This window comes from Garra rufa, chromosome 21 (assembly GCF_049309525.1).
Source record: "Garra rufa chromosome 21, GarRuf1.0, whole genome shotgun sequence".
Lineage (NCBI taxonomy): Eukaryota > Metazoa > Chordata > Actinopteri > Cypriniformes > Cyprinidae > Garra > Garra rufa.
In genome coordinates this window covers 1,042,427-1,062,750 of record NC_133381.1, presented here as the reverse complement: position 1 = coordinate 1,062,750, position 20,324 = coordinate 1,042,427, and the positions used below count along the sequence as shown (strand labels likewise).

General features: G+C 30.1%; 2 protein-coding genes across 2 annotated transcripts in view; one reads left to right on the top strand and one right to left on the bottom strand.

The window, feature by feature from the left end:
- Positions 1 to 2,010: 2,010 nt before the first annotated feature.
- On the top strand, positions 2,011 to 18,979 carry LOC141296344 (neuroglobin-like). The gene is made up of 5 exons (XM_073827596.1): positions 2,011 to 2,301; positions 10,064 to 10,171; positions 13,394 to 13,514; positions 15,467 to 15,547; positions 18,857 to 18,979. Exons 1-5 carry the CDS (start codon positions 2,132 to 2,134, stop codon positions 18,977 to 18,979), a joined length of 603 nt encoding a protein of 200 aa, XP_073683697.1. The 5' UTR covers positions 2,011 to 2,131.
- Positions 18,980 to 19,461: 482 nt separating this feature from the next.
- Positions 19,462 to 20,324, bottom strand: part of srp14 (signal recognition particle 14) — a 4,725-nt gene continuing 3,862 nt past the window's right edge. Inside the window, exon 5 of the mRNA XM_073827449.1 lies at positions 19,462 to 19,729. Within this exon, the coding sequence (XP_073683550.1) occupies positions 19,640 to 19,729 (90 nt within the window). The 3' untranslated portion in view covers positions 19,462 to 19,639. The remainder of the gene's footprint in view (positions 19,730 to 20,324) is intronic.

The following is a 20,324-nucleotide window of genomic DNA, read 5'->3' as shown; positions in this document are numbered from 1 at the left end:
ATATCTATAAAAAAAAAATCATAAACCAAGAAGGATTTTCTAGACATGTAAAATTGTCTTGTTTTCAGAAATAAATAAGTCACAATTAAATGAAACATGCTAAATCTTGTTTTCTGCTTCAAATATGATTTTTTTACCCCATTGGCAGATTATTTTGCTTGTTCTAAACTTCTAAGACTTATTTTTTCTGAAAACAAGATATTTTTTTTGTCTATAAAATCATTCTTAGATTTTTTTTATCTTGTTTCCAGCCTAAATATCAAAAATCAAGTAAGAAAAGCATTTTTGCACTGCTTTCCATTGATGTTTAGTTTGTTAGGATAGAACCAAAATATCAAATCTGTCAACTTAGGGGCGCAATAAATCAAAATATTGAGAAAATCGCCTTTAAAGTTGTCCAGTTCTTAGCAATGCATATTACTAATAAAATATGTTTTGATATATTTACTGTAGAAAATTTACAAAATATCTTCATGGATCATGATCTGTACTTAATAAAATGATTTTTGGCATCATTTTGACCCATAAAATGTATTTTTTTTAAGACTCTTTTTGTTTTGTTTTTGTGATCCAGGGTCACACACATGCTAGTGATCAAAGGTTTAAAATATATATATATATTTTTTTTTTTTTAATGTTTCTGAACTCTTATGCTCTCTCTATATATTTAATTATAAAAAATCCAGTAAAGTAGTGAAATATAATTGCAATTTTAAATAACTCTTTTCCATGTGAATATCTGTTAAAATGTAATTTATTCCTGCGATGTAAAGCAGAGTTTGCAGCATCATTACTCCAGTCTTCAGTGTCACATGATCCTTCAAGAAAAGAATATACATCATGCATTCATTATACTATTGTATATTTTCATAAGTAATTAAAATGCATCATTATGCATCCATTATTTAATATTTAGAGACATACAGTGCCTTGCAAATGTATTCATACCCCTTCATTGTTTTCACATTTTGTTTTGTTGCAGCATTGTTAAAACTGCTTTAAATTACTTTTTGTTCCACATCAATCTACATCTCATACTCCATAATGACAAAGCACAAAACTTTGCAAATTTATTAAAAATAAAAAACTGAAAAGATCCCGTTGCATAAGTATTCATACCCTTTTCTGGGACACTGGAAATGTATCTCAGGAGCATTCATATCGCTTCTAGATGTTCCTACACTTGGAGTGGAGTTAAACTGTGGCAAATTCATTTGAATGAGTCTGATTTAGAAAGACACACACCTCTCAGAAAAGGTCTAACAACTGAAAATGCAGATCAGAGCAAAAACCAAGATAACTGCCTGTAGAGCTCAGTGACAGACTTGCGTTAAGGCAATGATCTAGAGAAGAGTTCAGAAACAAATCTGCTGCATTGAAGGTTGACAGAAGCATTCTCCATAATGGAAGACGATTGGAACAACTAGGACTCTAGAAAATGGACTCTAGACAGAGCTTGAGAGGTGAAAAGGTGAGGCGAAGAATGGCAGATAATTGCCAAATGCAGATGTGCACAGCTTTCACATCAGACCCAAAAAGACTTGCGGCTGTAAAAGTGCTTCAACTATGGACTGAGTTAAGGGTATGAATACTTATGCAATCTACTTATTTTTAATAAATTTGTAAAATTTGCACATCTGGTTTTTGCTTTGTCATCATTATGGTGTACGGATTGTAAATTGATGTGGGGAAAAACTAATTTAAAGCAGTTTAACATAATGCTGCAACAAAACAAAATGTGAAACAAATGAATACTTTTGCAAGGCACTGTATTACAGACTTATTTGACATTCAGCAGTTAATTGAAAATATCTGATTTTACATTAGTACTATAGTTTAAGAGCACTATAAAGAGTCTGCAAAGGATCTGTCACATTTTGTAGTTGTTGTTGTTGTTGTTAATGATGATGAAGATGAAGATGATGATGATGATGATGATGAAGAGCTCCTCCCCTCCTGCTGAGCAGGTTTCAGGTTCTCCGTCTCTCGCTGGAGATCTGACTCCGGACAGTCATGGAGAAGAAGCAGAGAGGCTCAGACAGCTAGAGACACACGACTAACCCGACCAGCTGACTGACAGCTAACCAGCAGCGCTTTATCTGAGAGCTGAGGGAGTTGGGCTCGTGTCAGGATGGGCTGCGCGATCTCTGGATCCGGATTGACTCCGAGAACAGCGGACAGCAGAAACACTGAGGATGAAGCTCCAGCGAGACTCACTCCGGATCACATCCAGCTCATCAAAGACTCCTGGAAAGTCATCCAAGAGGACATCGCCAAAGTGGGAATAATCATGTTTGTCCGGTGAGAATTATTTGTTATATTGCTCCTTTCGTAATGCATAACGTTTAAAGAAAATGCATGTTTCAATTCGCAAATATTAAAGTAAAAACAAGTTATGTTGCACATTGAATGTTAATGACAGATTAATATGTGATATAATACCTGTTGCTGTTTCACATCAGCTCAGTCACTAATATTGAACAACATATCGATTTATTACGTCATGTCTCGCGTTCTAATTCTAAATCGATGAAAATCAGAGTCGCGCAGACCGGGGCTAGTTGTCACACAGATGTGCAGCTCAAAAGAAATGGACAAAAGTGATTTTACGTCCATAGAAAATAAATGTAAGTAAAGTGTATACTTTTAAGTTTTTGGAGAATAAAATGTCAACATTTGGTTGAAACAATGTTACATTGTCATTCAGTGTAACAATGTTTATGTCAAAATTCAAACATCTTGCTTATTCTGACTTATTTTTATACATTTAATATATATAAAAGAATAAGGGAGCATATGCAATTTTATTGTGTTTTAAATAAGTAAAAACATTCTTACTGACAAATGAGCAACTAATTAAAAGTAATTGTCTTTAAATTTGTCATAAATTGATTTTTGCTGTAAATATGCCTGACAAGATTGTTACACTGAATGACATTTCAATGGGTGTCTTCTATAAATTAGTGAAAAATGTATGATAATTATTACAAAACAAAAACAAAAATGCAATTAAATTAAACAGAAAACGTTTTAATATTTTTTTGGAAAAACAACAATTTTCATCTTTGACCCATAAATATAAAGTATATGAATAAATATAAAGTAATGAATGCTTTTATATACTTAAATGAGCAACTATATGCTAGTGATAAAAAGTTTGGAATAATTTAGTTATGCTCTCAAAGTCTGTATTAATTTGATGAAAAAAATACAGTAAAATTGCGAAATATTATTGCAATTTCAAATAACTGTTTTTTATGTCAATATCTGTTAAAATGTAATTTATTCCTGTGATGCAAAGCTGAATTTTCAGCATCATTACTCCAGTCTTCAATGTCACATGATCCTTCGGAAATTAAATTAGTTTTTATTTGTATTTTTTTTTTCTTTATTTTAATTTAAATTAAAGTTTTAGTAATTTTGTTGTTTGTGTGCTGTTTTTCAATAAATATATCCAGTTTTTATTAATTTTTATTTTAGTTTTCTAAAAATGAGACTGAAATAAAAAAAGAGGTTTATATTAAAATATATAAAAGAATAAGGGAGCATATTCAATTTTATTGTCTTAAATGGGTAAAACATTCTTACTGACAAATGGACAAAACCTTGGACAGTAGTAAATTTTATGAATAAAAATGTAGAATTACATCTAATTTAAAGTCATAAATTGATTTTTGTTGTAAATATGCCTAAGAAGATTGTTACACCGAATGACATTTTAGTGGGTGTCTTCTGTAAATTAGGGAAAAATGTATGATATTTATTTTTTGCTCAGAAAAACAAAAACAAAAATGCAATTAATTTAAACTGAAAACTTTTTTGAATATTTTTTAAATATATATTTATATATATTTAATTTGAATATTTTTGATAAACAACAACAATTTAAAGCAATATTACACTTAATTTGAATACATTTTTATTTTTAGATTTTCTGTTTTCATTTTAATTTAAAATAACGTTTTAGTAATTTTGTTGTTTGTTTGTGTGCTGTTTATTGTTTATATATATCTCTAGTTTTTATAAATTTTTATTTTTGTTTTTATATTCTAAGCAGCCTAACTTATTGAAAGCAAGTAATGATTTAATGAATGCTTTTATATACTTAAGTGACATTTATTACATGCCTGGAGCAACAGTAAATGCAAGTGATCAAAAGTTTGGATAAATTAAATTTTTGTATGTTTTTGTGCTTTCATGCTTTCCAAGTCTGTATTAATTCGAGTTAAAAAATACAGTAAAATTGTGAAATATTATTGCAATTTTAAAGAACAGTTTTCTATGTGAATATATGTTAAAATGTAATTTATTCCTGTGATGCAAAGCTGAATTTTCAGCATCATTACTCCAGTCTTCAGTGTCACATGATCCTTCAGAAAAATTAATTTTTAGTTTTTTATTAATTTTAAGTATTTTTATTTTATTTTTTTTATTTTATTTATTTATTAAATATTTTTAATATTTTAAAAATATATACTGTATGTGTATTTATTTATATATACATAATAAATGTAAACAGTATGCACATATTTTATGTGAACAAAAATGTTTATTTTGGATGTGATTAATCACGATTTTTAATTTTTTAAATATTTTGTTTCAGTTTATCAAAAATAAACCTAAAATATATGAATTTATCTCATTTCGCATGTTAACGGGGCAAGTTCTCACAATGTATCAAGAATATATTCATTAAAATATAATACTTTTTAAAACATCATCCTTAATGCTCAGATTATCTGTGCCACTATGAAGGAATATAATGAGTTTTTGCTCTTGGTTACATTTCATGCATCATGAAAAAGTAGAATGTGCAAAGGGGAAAAGCTGAATCAGACTGAATCAGGTGAAAATAATGATTCACAAGCTGTTTCTATGTCTCTAGAGAGCTGATGCTCTATTTATATTCACATGAACAGCTGTACCACAGTTCTTTTGTACTAAAAGACACAGTTATAGACTTTCTAACTGTAAAAAGTAAAATCAAATGCTTTTCATGCAGACAGTGAGTTGAATGCATCGAAAGTTCAGAGACTGCAGAAGCTTGAAGGTTAAAACTCCGTCCCTTTGAGTCTCTTTGAGTTTGTCTAATATTTTATTGATTGTTTAATTGATTTGCATCGGAGTGGCTCTCAATATTGTTAGTTAATGTATTGATTGGAACTCTTTTCAGACTCTGACAGCTGCATTGTGTCAGGAAAGTCAGTCTTTTCTGGGTTTATTAAAGACTGAAGTCATTTTTCTTCAAGTATCTTATTAAGGGATAAACAAAAGCACACAAGATGGAAACCCACTGGAGAAGAATATAAATCTTTCTCAACACATTTAGGACACATTCATTTGTCAGGAAACAGCATTTGCTGATAACATAGTAGATTGATTTGTTAAATGCAGTGGTTTGTGTGTGAAACAGCTGTTATTATAAAGTATTGTATTATCTGTAAATTAAGAGACATAATCTCATACTGTATATATATATATATACATTATAAAACGATTAAATATATCAGTATTTTATATTAATATATTATTATTTTTTATAAATGACCGGAGTAATGACATCACAATAATCCACAAAACCACTCCAGTCCATCAGTTAACACCTTAAAAAGACAAAAGCTGAAACAAATCCATCATTAAGATGTTTTTAACTAAAACACATGGAGTCCATAATCCATAATAAGACTTCCTCCAGTGAAAAAGTGGTCTGGTCTGAATCAGGAGAGAAATCTGCACAGATCAAGCACCGTTTACAAGCCAAAACAGCTTTTTTGGATTTTTTTCACTGGAGAAAGCATTATTATAAATTAAAAATGTCTTAATGATGGATTTGTTTCAGCTTTTGTCTTCTCCAGATGTTAACTGATGGACTGGAGTGGTTTTGTGGATTATTGTGATGTTTTTATCAGCTGTTTGGACTCTCATTCTGACGGCACCCATTCACATCCATTGGAGAGCAAGTGATGGAATGCCACATTTCTCCAAATCTGATGAACTAACAAACTCATCCTAATCTCGAATGGCCTGAGGGTGATTAGATTATGTAGCTCCTGTTTATTTTAACTGAACTGTTCCTTAAGTGTTAAAGCTTTACTGTTTTTACCTGTTATTTTTGGCCGAATTTAGTTTGATTAAGCGTCCAAAAACAATGACACAGCAAGCTACAATCTACAGTGAGGAGGAAGAGCAGAGAATGACATCAGTGCTGGTTTCTTCTGGTCTCCTGTGGAACGATAATGAGTTTCTCTGGCGCCTCAGACAGCAGCGTTTGCCACAGCAGGACCTGAAACCTGGAATAGAAGCTCCTCCGAGAAACACGCATTTACACACTGATCCTTAGACAGCTTCTCACACACTGGCTCCTATTCACCATGGTTACAGGAGCCACTTAACAGGGAATTTCATCAGCTTTTATCAGGAATATGAACTTGTATTTGTTGCCTTTGTGGGTTTTCAGAATATTAGTCTGATGTCTGGACACTTACTGTAAGTCTTACTTTAAAGGGGTCATCGGATGCCCATTTCCCACAAGTTGATATGATTCTTTAGGGTCTTAATGAGAAGTCTATAACAAACTTTGGTTAAAATTTCTCAATGGTAGTGTAAAAAAAACTCTTTTTACCTTGTCAAAACCAGCCCTTTTTAGAGCGAGCTATTCTGTTGCATGTTCCTTTAAATGCTAATGAGCTCTGCTCGCCCCGCCCCTCTCTGCAGTGGGATGACAAGCTGTAATGTTTACTTTAGCCGCGTTTAAGAGGCGAAATTTGCTAACAAGCACATTATTAAAGGGGTCATTGGATGCAAAACTCACTTTTCCATGTTGTTTGAACATTAATGTGTGTTGGCAGTAAGAGCCGATCCCGATCTACATATGCGTTTATGTTCGTGTGAATCATTTGTGATGCAGCTTCACCCACAGCAGAAGTGAGGATAAGGTTTTTTTATGCATCTTTGCAAACAGCCTTTCTTAAGTCATTAAATGGCCATTTTCCACAAGTTCATTTGATTCTTTAGAGTCTTAATTAAAAGTCTATAATATACTTTGGTTAGAAATTTTCAATAGTAGTGTAAAAACACCCTTTTACCTTGTCAAAATCAGCTCTGCAAAAAGTCAACTCATTTTATCGCGTGGTCCCTTTAAATGCAAATGAGCTCTGCTCGCCCCGCCCCCCTCTGCTGTGGGATTACCAGCTGTAATGTTTACTTTAGCTGCATTTAGCCATGTTTAAGTGGCGAAACTTGCTAACAAGCACATTATTAAGAAAGGCCATTTGTAAAAATGCTTAAAAACTGACTTCTGCTGTGGGTGAAACTGCACCAGAAATGATTCACACGAACATAGACACATATGTAGATCAGGATCGGCGCTTTCCTTTCAAAAACGAAAGTAACGTTATCCTCTGCGTCTTCAGTGGCTCAGATGTCGGGAGTAAATGACGACTGCTGTGTTCATTATTACATCCAACAACAGCACCTGAGTCACACAATGGAGATCAGAGTAAGACTGTTTGAGCTCGGTGAGGGCGGGGCTAAAGTAAGGCGCTCATGTCAATCAACTATCGTGGGAGGGGCTTCTGTCTGTGTGTCATCACTCACACAATAAGATTTTAAAAAGAGGATATTACTTTTAAAGATTAAAAAAATGCCTCTGGGTGTATTTTTATCATTGTAGGGTGGTTGTGTTCACAAACTGCCAACACACATTAATGTTCAAACAACATGGAAAAGTGAGTTTTGCATCCGATGATCCCTTTAATGGAAGATGACTTTTTACAAAGTACATAACCGGTCAGAAGTTTTTGTACAGTGAGATTTTAAATGTTTTTTTTAAAGAAGTCTCTTCTGCTCACAAAGAATGCATTTGTTTGATCCAAAATACAGCAAAAACAGTAAAATTTTGAATAATTTTTAGCTGTTTTCTATGTGAATTTATTTTAAAATCTAATTTATTTCTGTGATTTCAAAACTGAATTTTTATCATCATTACTCCAGTCTATGATTTTTTTATTAAATAAAATAAAAAAGCTGAAAATATGCAAATATGTAATTCTATAAAATTATGGTTACATTTTCAGAACTCATTTTGTTTATATTTATTTTATATACTTGTATTTATTAATTTAATGACTTTATGTTTTAATTGTTTAAAAAAATATATATATTATTTACATTTTTTAAAGCACAAATAAGTAAAACCTCTATAAATTGAATACTGTAATAAATAGTACTAAAATAAATAAAACTTTAAAATTACAAGTGAATAAATGAATACATTTTTTTCAAAATAATGACCAAAAACCTAAAAATGTTGATGAAAAGTGAAGCAAACTGATGAAGGACATTTAGTATTCTTAGTGTTTTTCCACGAGTCAAGCTTTGACTGATAATCTGCCTCTTCATTTGCAGGATTGTGTGCTGCATCTTCATCATAACAGCTGTTTTCACACAAAGACTGTCTTTCAGAAACACCATTTCTCACACATAAATCTGTTTCTTCAGCAGCAGATGTTGTCGTTGCTGATAAATGACTGTCATGAACTCCTTAAACTCACACTGTGCTGTTGTTCCCTAATCAGTGTGTGTGATGTAGGTCACTTAGTCGTGCCCTTTCTAGTGTGGCAAAAGCAGGAAATTCTCCTAGACAACCAACGGTCTGGAAAATCAGAAATATCCCTCAATCAAACTCTCCAGTGTAATCAAAAACCAGGCTACACTTTTAAAAATGAAGGTTCTTAGGCATCAGTGGTTCCATGAAGAATTATGAACATCCATGGAACCTTTCAAATGCAGAAAAGGTTCTTTATAGTCAAAAAAGATTCTTTAGATTTTTTTCTTTTCTTTTATGAACTGAGCACTGAAAGGTCCTTTGAGGAACCAAAAATGGTTCTTCTATGGCATCACTGGAAAAACACCTTTTTTGAAACATATTAGATCTCTTAGTAGATTATTATAAAGCAGCGCATGTGCCGTCTCGTCCCAGAGAACATTCTCCGAATGTTTTGGCAATATTCTCTCAATGTGTATTTTATATACTTAATTTATTTGTTTACTGGCTTTAGTATTTTAATTAATTAAAAAAAAAAAAAAATTAATAATTTTTTTTCAAAATCACAAACATTTTTTAAATGTTACTATTGTTTCACAATGTTCAAAGAACATTCCAAAGTAACATTCCAACGTTTTCAAAATGATACATTGGAATGGAATGTTCTGTTAATGTTTGAATAACCAAGAAAAACATTACAAAAACAAACAAAAAAAGTAAAATAAATAACACTTTAAAATAATTAATAAAATAACATTTAAAATATTGATGCTAAAGTATACATTTATTTTTAATTTATGGTTACATTTTCAAAACTCTTTTTTTTAATATTTATTTTATATACTTATATGCATTAATTTACTGACTTTGTTTTAATAAATATTTTTACATTGAAAAAAATCACAAATAAATAAAATGTCTCTATAAATGTATTTATAACATACATTTACAAAAAAAAATCAAAACTCATTTTATATTTATATTTAACAATTTTTTATGGTTACATTTTCAGAACGCATTATGTTTACATTTATATATATTTATTCATTTGTGTTTAAAAAAATCACAAATAAGTAAAACCTCTATAAATTTAACACTATAATAAATGATACTAAAATAAGTAACAGTTTAAAATTAAAACTGTTAAAACTGAATATATAAGAAAAAAATTCCTTAAAAAATATTAACCAAAATAGTAAATAAGTAATGCTAAAGTATATATTTAATTCTATAAAATAAATCTATTTTTTATGGTTACATTTTCAAAACTCATTTTGTTTATGTTTATATTTATATACTTATATTTATTAATTAGTTGATATTAATCATTTAATATTTTTTTTTAAATGTTTTAAATGATAAGTAAATCAAACTTTAAAATTAAAACTGAAAATATTCAAATAAAATGAATTAAAAAATATTAAGCAAAACAGTAAACATGCACTGCTTTTAGGAAAGAATTGTTATCTGTGAGCTGTGATTGTGATTGTAGCGATTGTCTTTTTTTCTTGGTAACAGGTTGTTTGAGACTCATCCCGAGTGTAAAGACGTGTTCTTCTTGTTTCGGGACGTGGAGGATCTGGAGAGGTTACGCACCAGCAGGGAGCTGCGCGCCCACGGCCTGCGGTCAGTATCCAGCCGTACGCACACTTACTAGTGCTCAAGGGCTCATTCAGACTCACAAACATTCATCCTGACTGCTGTGTGTGTGTGTGTGTGTGTGTGTGTGTGTGTGTGTGTGTGTGTGTGTGTGTGTGTGTGTGTGTGTGTGTGTGTGTGTGTGTTTGTTTGTGTGGGAAGTTGGGGTTTGTAGTAAGTGTTTGGGTTTGTGCATGTGCTTTTATGAACATATGTTATATACAGTCCTTGCAAAAGTATTCATACCCCTTCATTTTTTTTTCACATTTTGTTTTGTTGCAGCATTATGTTAAACTGCTTTAAAATAGTTTTTCCCCCACATCAATTTACACTCCGTACACCATAATAATGACAAAACAAAAACCAGATTTGCAAATTTGACAAATTTATTAAAAATAAAACACTGAAATAAGTAGATTGCATAAGTATTCATCCCCTTAACTCAGTACATACTGTAGTTGAAGCATCTTTACAGCCTCAAGTCTTTTTGGGTCTGATGTGAAAGCAAGTCTGTCACTGAGCTCTACAGTTATCTTGGTTTTTGCTCTGAGATGCATTTTCAGCTGTTAGACCTTTTCTGAGAGGTGTGTGTCTTTCTAAATCAGACTCATTCAAATGAATTTGCCACAGTTTAACTCCACTCCAAGTGTAGGAACATCTAGAAGCAATATGAATGCTCCTGAGATACATTTCCAGTGTCCCAGAAAAGGGTATGAATACTTATGCAACGGGATCTTTTCAGTTTTTCATTTCTAATAAATTTGCACAAATGTTAAAAACCTATTTTTTGCTTTGCCATTATGGAGTAGGGAGTGTAGATTGATGTGGAAAACAAGTAATTTAAAGCAGTTTCACATAAGGCAGCAACATAACAAAACGTACCCAAAAAAAGCAGTATGAATACTTTCGCAAGGCTCTGTACAAAGGCATTGGAAGGGCAAATCATGTTGTTTATTAGGGAGCAGAAATAACAAGCCGTTACAGACTGGATCAGGAGAGAAACAGGTTTATTTAGATTTGCACAGCAGGATGAGACGAAAACAAATGAGAGGTGACACTAGAGCTTTATTAGTGAGAGACGTGACACTCTTCATTAGCTTTGATTGACACACATCATGTGACACACTGATCCATGTTTGTTTGAGTATTGGATAGGATGTGTTTTTACCACAATACCACTATAATATTTTTTGTTCTTAGATGTACAATGAAATTAAAGCATGCACTTTAATGATTTAAATATCATCATAATCTGACTTTATTATTTTTTTTTTATAAAACAAAAATTGATCACAAAAATAGAATTTTTTTCATAATAAATAATTCGATTTTTTTATTGTTACATTTTCAAAGCTATTTAATTTTTATATTTATTTTATATACTTTATATTTTTTTTCATTTAATTTGTAACAAATATATTTTACATTTTTTATAAATCACAAATAAATAAAATGCCTCTATAAATTGAATTCTATACGATACATTTTTACTGTTACATTATCAAAACTCATTTTATGTTTATATTTATTTTATATACTTATATGTATACTTATATTTATTAATTTACTGGCTTTATTAATGAATTTCTAGATTTAAAAAATCGATAAATTAAATTCTATGAAATAAATCGATTTGTATTGTTACATTTTTAAAACTCATTTTACACCTATATTTATGTTATATACTTACATTTATTAATTTACTGACTTCATTTTTAATAAATTTTTAACAAATATTTACATTTTTTTTTAAATCACAAGTAAATAATTTAATTCTATAAAATAAATCTATTTTTAAGTTTACGTTTTTAAAAATCATTTTACATTTATTTTATATACTTATATTTATGAGTTTACTTTTTTTTAATTGCTAAAAATCACAAATAAATTAAATGTCTCTATATATTTAATTCTATTAAATCTATTTGTATTGTTACATTTTAATTTAAACTTATATTTATTTGATATATTTATTTATTTACTGACTTTATTTAAATTCTTTTGTTAAAATATGTTTTTTTACAATGAAAAAATGTCTATTTATTTAATTATATAAAATAAATATTTTTTTATTGTTACACTTTCAAAACTCCTTTTATATTTAGATTATTTTGTATACTTATATTTATTTATATTTATTACTGACTTTAGTTTTTAATTCATTTCTAAAAAAAAATATATTTTTTCTTTTTTTATTAAAAAAATTAAAAAAAGTCTCTATAAATTTAATTCTATAAAATAAATCAATTTTTATTGTTACATTTTCAAAACTCATTTGATACTTATTTTATATACTTATTTATTTTTTTATTTTTTTATATACTTATATTTATTCATTGACTGACTTTAATTTTTAACACATATTTTTAATCTCTATAAATTTAATTCTATTAAATAAATCTATTTATCAATAATAATAAATAAGAAAATATTTTTTATTAATTTTAAAAAGACAATAATATATAATATGAATAAAATAATTCATTTTTAAACCTCATTTTATATTTATTGTATTAGAATCATTTATTGACCTTTTTTCAAATTAAAAAAATATATTTTTTGCATTTTTAAAAATTCCAAATCAGTCAAATGTCTCAATTCAGTGGTTAATATAGCCTATTAGTAGTTAATATAATTAGTCTAACTGCGTCTGTTTATAGACAAGCCACTAAACAGCAATATGCATTAATATGAAATGTGTGAGTTTATGTGAGTCTGTAAAATATAATAAAACATGTTCCCAGTGTTGGAGACGTTAAGAGACACTCGAGTCTGTAAAATGATGTTGACTATTATTATGGGCTCCACTCAGCAGCTCAGCGGTGTGAAAAATCCCGGAACACCAATTACCGGAAACACCGGCGCTACTGTCTCTGTCTGTTTGTCAGACTCACACTCGCGGCTTTAAAGGCCAAGTGACTGTTGAGCATCGGGCGGTTTGTGAGGATGAGGATGATGATCATTGATGATGATGAGTGTGTGAGTGTGTGTAATGAGGTCGCGCTGCTCGCGCTTCACAGCATGAAAACACACGAACGCGCCCGCGGGCGGCAGCAGCGCTCGTGCACGCGCTCAAATTCGAGTGTTTGATTATCACTCAACTTCGTCGCTTCTGAGAAACAGTAGAGACCCTGGCGTTTACTGGTAAAACACTGCTAAAATATGTTTGTGTTTAGTGCTGAAACGAGCTCTTTTGTGCTGTTTGAACAGCGTGATGTCGTTCATCGAGAAGAGCGTCGCTAGACTCGATCAGCTGGAGCGCTTGGAGACTCTTGCGCGGGAACTCGGGAAGAGCCACTTCCGCTACAACGCGCCGCCGAAGTACTATGGGGTAAATATCATTTAATAAACATAATTTATAATTTAAATATGTGTATATACACATTGTTTATGTGCATGGGTTTATTAAAAAAAATTAATAAAACAATACCGTAATTAAAAAATAATATAGTGTTGTCAAACGATTGATCGCGATTAATCGCATTTCAAAATAAAAGTTTTTGTTTACATAATATATGTCTAGATACTGTATACATTTTATTATGTATGTATATATACATGTATGCATGTATATATTTCAAAAAATGTTTATATACTAAATACGTTTATATGTAATATCAATTCTATTAATATAAATATATACATGTAAATAAATGTGTTTTTAAATATATTCTGTATGTGTATTTATTTATATATACATATACACAGTATACACATATATTAAACAAAAACTTTTATTTTGGCTGCGATTAATCGTAATTAATCGTTTGACAGCAATAAAATGCTGAAAACATTTTTAAATAAAAAATAAAATAAATTAAAATCAAAACATCACTTTTTACGGGTAAAACTGTTATTTTTTTATTATTTTTTTCTATAGAACAATAGTCCTTTTTAGTGATTGTTTTTTTGTTTATAAGCTCATTTTTGGCTGTGAACTGAATATTTTTATTTTTCCTTTTTTATGCAGTTTGTACCCTTTTTGTACGTTTTTTTTTCTTTGTTTTCTTTTTTCTTATTTATTTTATGTGACTGATAAAATGAATGGTATAATTATTTTTTGTTGTTTTTCTCTTTTGTTTTTTTGTTAGTCATTTTGACATCTAGTGATAACTGTGAATATATCTAAAGATTGTTTATAAAATCTTTTATTTATTTGTTTATTAAGCCTCCATGTTCAGATACATTTAAGAAACCGGTATGAGACAGCAAATAAGAAACAAAAATCTGGGTTTGGTCACTTGTTTGAAATTATAAATTGAATAATTTCTGAAGTCTTGAATGTTTTAATATTTTGAATAATTTTTTTTCTGTTTTCACTTTAGTCTTAAAGCTTTAGTAATTTATAAAAAATCAATCAAAACATCACCTTTTCATATTATATTCTAAATAACCGGTAAATTTATTCTGATAGTTGATTTTCTGTGGAATGAAAAATAATGTCTTTATATAAAAATATATGATGTCTATTTATTTATTTAGATTACTCTCAACTTAAGTGAAGTTTTCTTTGTCCAATGGAAGATTCATGATTTGACCATTTTTAACCAAAGGAAGTTTTTCTGTGTGATCATTGATCTTCTGCGGAATAAAAAGATGTATAAATAAAAATGTTTTTATATTTTTTTCTACAGAACAATTGTCCTTTGTAGTAATTGTTTGTTTGTTTGTCTATAAGCTCATTTTTGGTTGTGATTTGTTTTTACTTTTTAATGCAGTTTGAGTCTTTGTCTTTATTAAATAATTAATTAATTTGTTTGTTTGTTTGTTTGTGTATTTTATTTACCTGGTAAAAATTTTCTGCAGTTTGTCATTTTGACAGCTAGTGATCACTGAATATATGAAAACATTATTTACAAAATATTAATTCATTTATTTAATTGTTTTGATGGAAGCTCCTTGTTCAGATAAATAAAAGAAACAGATAGGCAAAGAGGAAACAGAAATCTGGGTTCGATCATTTATTTGAAATTACAAATTGTACATGAAAATAACTTCATTTCTGAAGTCAAGATTTTTTTGCCAATATTTTGAATTAAAGTGTTTTTTTGTTTGTTTTTCACTTTAATTTTAAAGCTTTAGTAAATTTGTTGGATTAATTTTTGTGTTATAAATGCAATAAATATTTATAAAAAATATATAAAATAAAATAAATATATTGTTTCCATTTTTTAACTTAATAAACTTTAGTGTTTATTTTATTTTTATTTTATGTTTTTTTTTTTTTACAAATTTTTTTTTTTTTTTTTGATGAGCAGTAATTCGCATGTTCGTGTGTTTCAGTATGTGGGAGCCGAGTTCATCTGTGCTGTTCGGCCGATTTTGAAGGACAGATGGACGCCTGAACTGGAGCAGGCCTGGAAGGTAATGAAAGACAAACTCTAGTGAGTTCAGAAAGTAAAGTAATCACCCCCTTCGAAACCTCCACATTTAACAGCATTTCCCTCAGAGGTTTGGGGTTTTTTCATCAGTGGCTCCATAAGAGTCAGGTTCTCTCATGGTTTTGTCTTTTGCATCATGTGTAATTGATTCAATCATTAGTTCTCAAGCTTTTTACCTCAGAGCAGTTGTTCTGTTAACCATTTTCAACATAAAAGCTCTTAAGAAAGTTTGATTCAATTCCAAGGCTAAATTCATAGGTTCTCTTAATGTTAATCTTATTTTTTTGAAGAATATGTTGTCATTGCTATAAAGTGTTTTTGTTAATAATGAATTAGATTTATTTTTTATATTTTCTGTTTTCACTGTCTTAAGTGTTTTTTTTTACAGTTTTAGCTATTAGTTATGAAATAGAATAGTAAAATAAAATTATATATATGTATGTGACCCTGGAGCACAAAACAGTCTTAAGTCGCTGGGGTATATTTGTAGCAATAGCCAAAAATACTTTGTATGGGTCAAAATGATTGATTTTTCTTTTATGCCAAAAATCATTAGGAAATTAAGTAAAGATCATGTTCCATGAAGATTTTTTGTAAAATACCTACTGTAAATATATCAAAATGTAATTTTTGATTAGTAATATGCATTAAGAACTTAATTTGGACAACTTTAAAGGTGATTTTCTCAGTATTTAGAGTTTTTTGCATCCTCAGATTCCAGATTTTCCAATAGATGCATCTCGACCAAATATTGTCCTATCCTAACAAACCATACATCAATAGAAAGCTTATTTGTTGAGCTTCCATATGATGTATACATCTCAGTTTTGTCAAATTTAACCTTATGACTGGTTTTGTGGTCCAGGGTCATATATATGGTTAACTGTATTATGTTCATAAATAAACTGCAAAAAAAAAAAAAAAAAAAACATACCAGTGATATATTTAAATTTCAGGTGTCCATCTATTACCCCCCTTTTTTATCTGAATGTAAAGTCCTTGAGATATTTTTTTATATATTACTGTTAATGTTTAGTGTTAGATTAGAAAGGACCAAAAAAATTAATTAAACATCCTACCTTTGGAGATTTAATACAGGATGGAGGTAATTGCAAAGATTTTTAAGACCACAAGAATTTTGCTCATGAGAAGTTTTTTCATAAGAAATATTGGTAAAGGTCATTGCACAGTCTGAAATTAATAATAATAATAATAATAAATTAATAGTTATCGCCTTTCTTAGTTGATTGATTACATTGATAATTGCAAACATAATTTGTATTAAGTTATTTTTAAATGTTAGGTTTAATGAAATGAGGCATTAAATAATGAAATATGCACTCACTTATATACATTTCTAGTACAAAAAAACTAAACGCTAGAAGTCAGTTTCAAAATTCTTGTTTAATTTTTTTTGACATATTAGAGTCAAATGTTTTTACAGAGGGTATTTTGGGTATCTAATTTTGTCACTGCATAATTCAGAAAATACATAGAACAGGCAGAAAACAATATATTTTCGCATTTTTGGGGGGAAGAAAATGTTACAAGCAAATTATACACAAACAAATCCCTCTGTGAAAACCTTCTGAATATAGACAGTAATAATAACGTCAAGTTTGGTTTGCATAAGTGCTACTGAAGTGGAGATTTATTGCTTGGGGTAGAACAACAAACTCATTTTGAGAAAATGGTCTTGCATTGAAATCTGACACAAATAGATAAAGTGCTATAAAAGAAAGACTTAACAGCGTCTTTTGGGTGTTTTCTCTATTACTATATTTCTGAAATAATGTGTACATTTAAATAGTTCATTAATCATTTACTTACACTTTCTAAATGATCTTATGAACCACTGATGACAACTAAATAACTGATAGTAAATAGTAATAAAGTATGAAAATGCAGTTATTAAACACATTATTGATATGTTTGTCAAGAACAAAGCATTTAGAGCTGCATTTATAAACAGTCTTTTAATGTAGAGATAATTATTTATAAATGATGAATTGACTTTTTACTAGGGCCGGGACTCGATTAAAAAAATTAATCTAATTAATTAGAGGCTTTGTAATTAATTAATCGAAATTAATCGCATTTTAATCGCATGTAAATATTTGACCTGAGAACAGTGAGAATTAAGATTTTTACATGGATTTTTAGTATACCATTGAATAATGACTGAATACATAAGCTTAAGCAACAAAATATTGTTTATTTTTGTTCAACCAAGTCCAACAGACCAGTGCAATATTGCCATTAAGTGTAGCAAGAGGCACGTTCTTCAACGAGTCTTTCATGCCGAGAACTCTGCTCTTGTGTTTGCTTAATTATGCATTTAAACGTTGATGACCAAACCTATCATTATAAATGTTGCTGCACATGGAATATAACGCGGATAACATTTAAAAAATAGTTTTTATCAGGTTACACACTGATTATTTATCACTCAAACCCCTTTCTCTACCTGTCCGTTGGTCGCGCATATCCTCCATGTTTGTAGTTTTTTAACACTTTTTATGCGTGTTTGTAGTTCTAATCGAATCCTCGTTCACCGCGCAGTGTGTTGCGGGCAATATTAGCAATCAAGAGTGTGTATTGATCGTTAAGTAGTAGACCATCCGGGAATCTTTGGAATACTTTTTAAACATACTACGATTTGGGACATTCAATACTATTTAGGACGGACGCAGCTTCTTTTGTATAAGTTTTTTGGCTTGTCTGAACGCTAGTTTGTGCTCCAGTATAATCGGTCCGCCCAATCTCATCCAGTGAGAAACGTTCCGCGGTGCAAAACTTAGTGCGATTAAAATGCGTTAAAAAATTTTAACGCGTTATTTTTGTGTAATTAATTAATCTAAATTAACGCGTTAAAGTCCCGGCCCTACTTTTTACTAAAACTTAAATCGTGGTTCATAGTGTGTAGTTATTCTAAAGTGTTTTTTTTTGTATTCTACTAATAAATATTTACTGTAATAGATTTTGTTAACATTTTGAATTTGATTTTCATATTTTCTGCTTTCACTTTAATTATAAGGTTTTAGTATTTTTGTGTTTTGCCAGTTTTATTTTACACGTCTATAGTTTACTTATCAGTTTTAGTTATTTTAGTACTTCACTGAACTTCCCATGTAATTACAACAAATTAAACAAATCATTTCAAGATGTAACCTAGTAAAGTTCTTTAATGTTTCTACATTTTCTGTACATGTGCTTTATATCGTCATGTTTACAGTGGTATTATAATGTAAATGGCTGAATTTCCAGTAAGTGATTTATTTTTCCTCTTCAGACGCTCTTCCAATACGTGACGGGGATCATGAAGGAAGGCTATCTGGAGGAAGAGCGGAGCAAACGCAACCTCACGCCGATGTCCAACAAAGAGCGACCCGACAAGAGAAACACAGCCATTTAATTTCACAAACGTGACTTGGCTCAGTCGTGTACATAGTGTATTTATTTCAACTCTTCATTTTTTACAGTCCACAAGCTTCATGTCTCTTCTGAAGATGTTAACCTTGATTCTCAGTCTAGACGTCTTTGGGATTTTGTCATCACGAAACCACTGAATACATCAATAAACGTCATCTTTTATTTGCAAAATCTACATGGGTGGTTTGGTTAAGGTCAAATAAGAAATAGTTTACACAAACTCCACTGTTAAACCTCTAAGGGTGTCTGTCAAACTTGAAATCAATCATCTTATTCAATAAAATGAGAAAAACAAAAAAACAGCAGAACTAAAATATTAATAATACAACAAGAGGAGAAACGTTACCGACCGTAATGATCACTCACCATATAAAACACTGTTTTGAAATCAAAATATGGCTTGAAATATAAACTGATGGATTCCATGCGTCTCATCTTCACTTCAGTAAATCTAGTATTTAATAGTAAACCAAACTCTACATCACCACCATCATCATCATCATCATCAGTCAAAGGTTGGCAGGTTTTCAGGCGGTTCCCGATGATCAGACGTGCCGTCAGAGCCGCCGCAGGGGCTGATGGGAAGGTGGCGTGGCACTGGTGAGTGTCGGATCAGACGTACGCGCTTCTCTATTACTGTCCATCACTGTGTGGCTTTATTTTTCTTGCTTTTGCTCTTTTTGTCTTTCTTTTTCAAGCCGTCCATGTGCGCTCGCAACAAGTTTGAATACGCCTGCAGAAACAAACATCCAATGTCACTCATTTTAGCACAAGTCAGAGAGAAAAACTATGGGAAATGTGCGCAAATATAATAAATGCAATGTTATACAATCAATATATATGTGACCCTGGCCCACAAAACCAGTCTTAAGTCGCTGGGGTATATTTGTAGCAATAGCCAAAAATACATTGTATGGGTCAAAATTATTAATTTTTCTTTTATGCCAAAAATCTTTAGGAAATTAAGTAAAGATCTTGTTCCATGAAGATTTTTTGTAAAATTCCTACTGTAAATATATCAAAATGTAATTTTTGATTAGTAATATGCATTGCTTAGAACTTAATTTGGACAACTTTAAAGGTGATTTTCTCAGTATTTTGATTTTTTGCACCCTCAGATTCCAGATTTTCAAATAGATGTATCTCGGCCAAATATTGTCCTATCCTAACAAACCATACATCAATAGAAAGCTTATTTATTGAGCTTTCATCTGATGTATACATCTCAGTTTTGTAAAATTTAACCTTATGACTGGTTTTGTGGTCCAGGGTCACATATTGATTATAATATATTGAAATAAAGATGAGACAATAAATGAAGAGATAAT

What these genes read in the sequence shown, in the direction of transcription:
- LOC141296344 (XM_073827596.1), top strand. Translation starts at nt 2,132, where the DNA reads ATGGGCTGCGCGATCTCTGGATCCGGATTGACTCCGAGAACAGCGGAC. An exon ending in CTGCGCGCCCACGGCCTGCG is followed by an intron (nt 10,172 to 13,393) that starts GTCAGTATCCAG and finishes CTGTTTGAACAG; the next exon opens with CGTGATGTCGTTCATCGAGA. An exon ending in AACTGGAGCAGGCCTGGAAG is followed by an intron (nt 15,548 to 18,856) that starts GTAATGAAAGAC and finishes TTTCCTCTTCAG; the next exon opens with ACGCTCTTCCAATACGTGAC.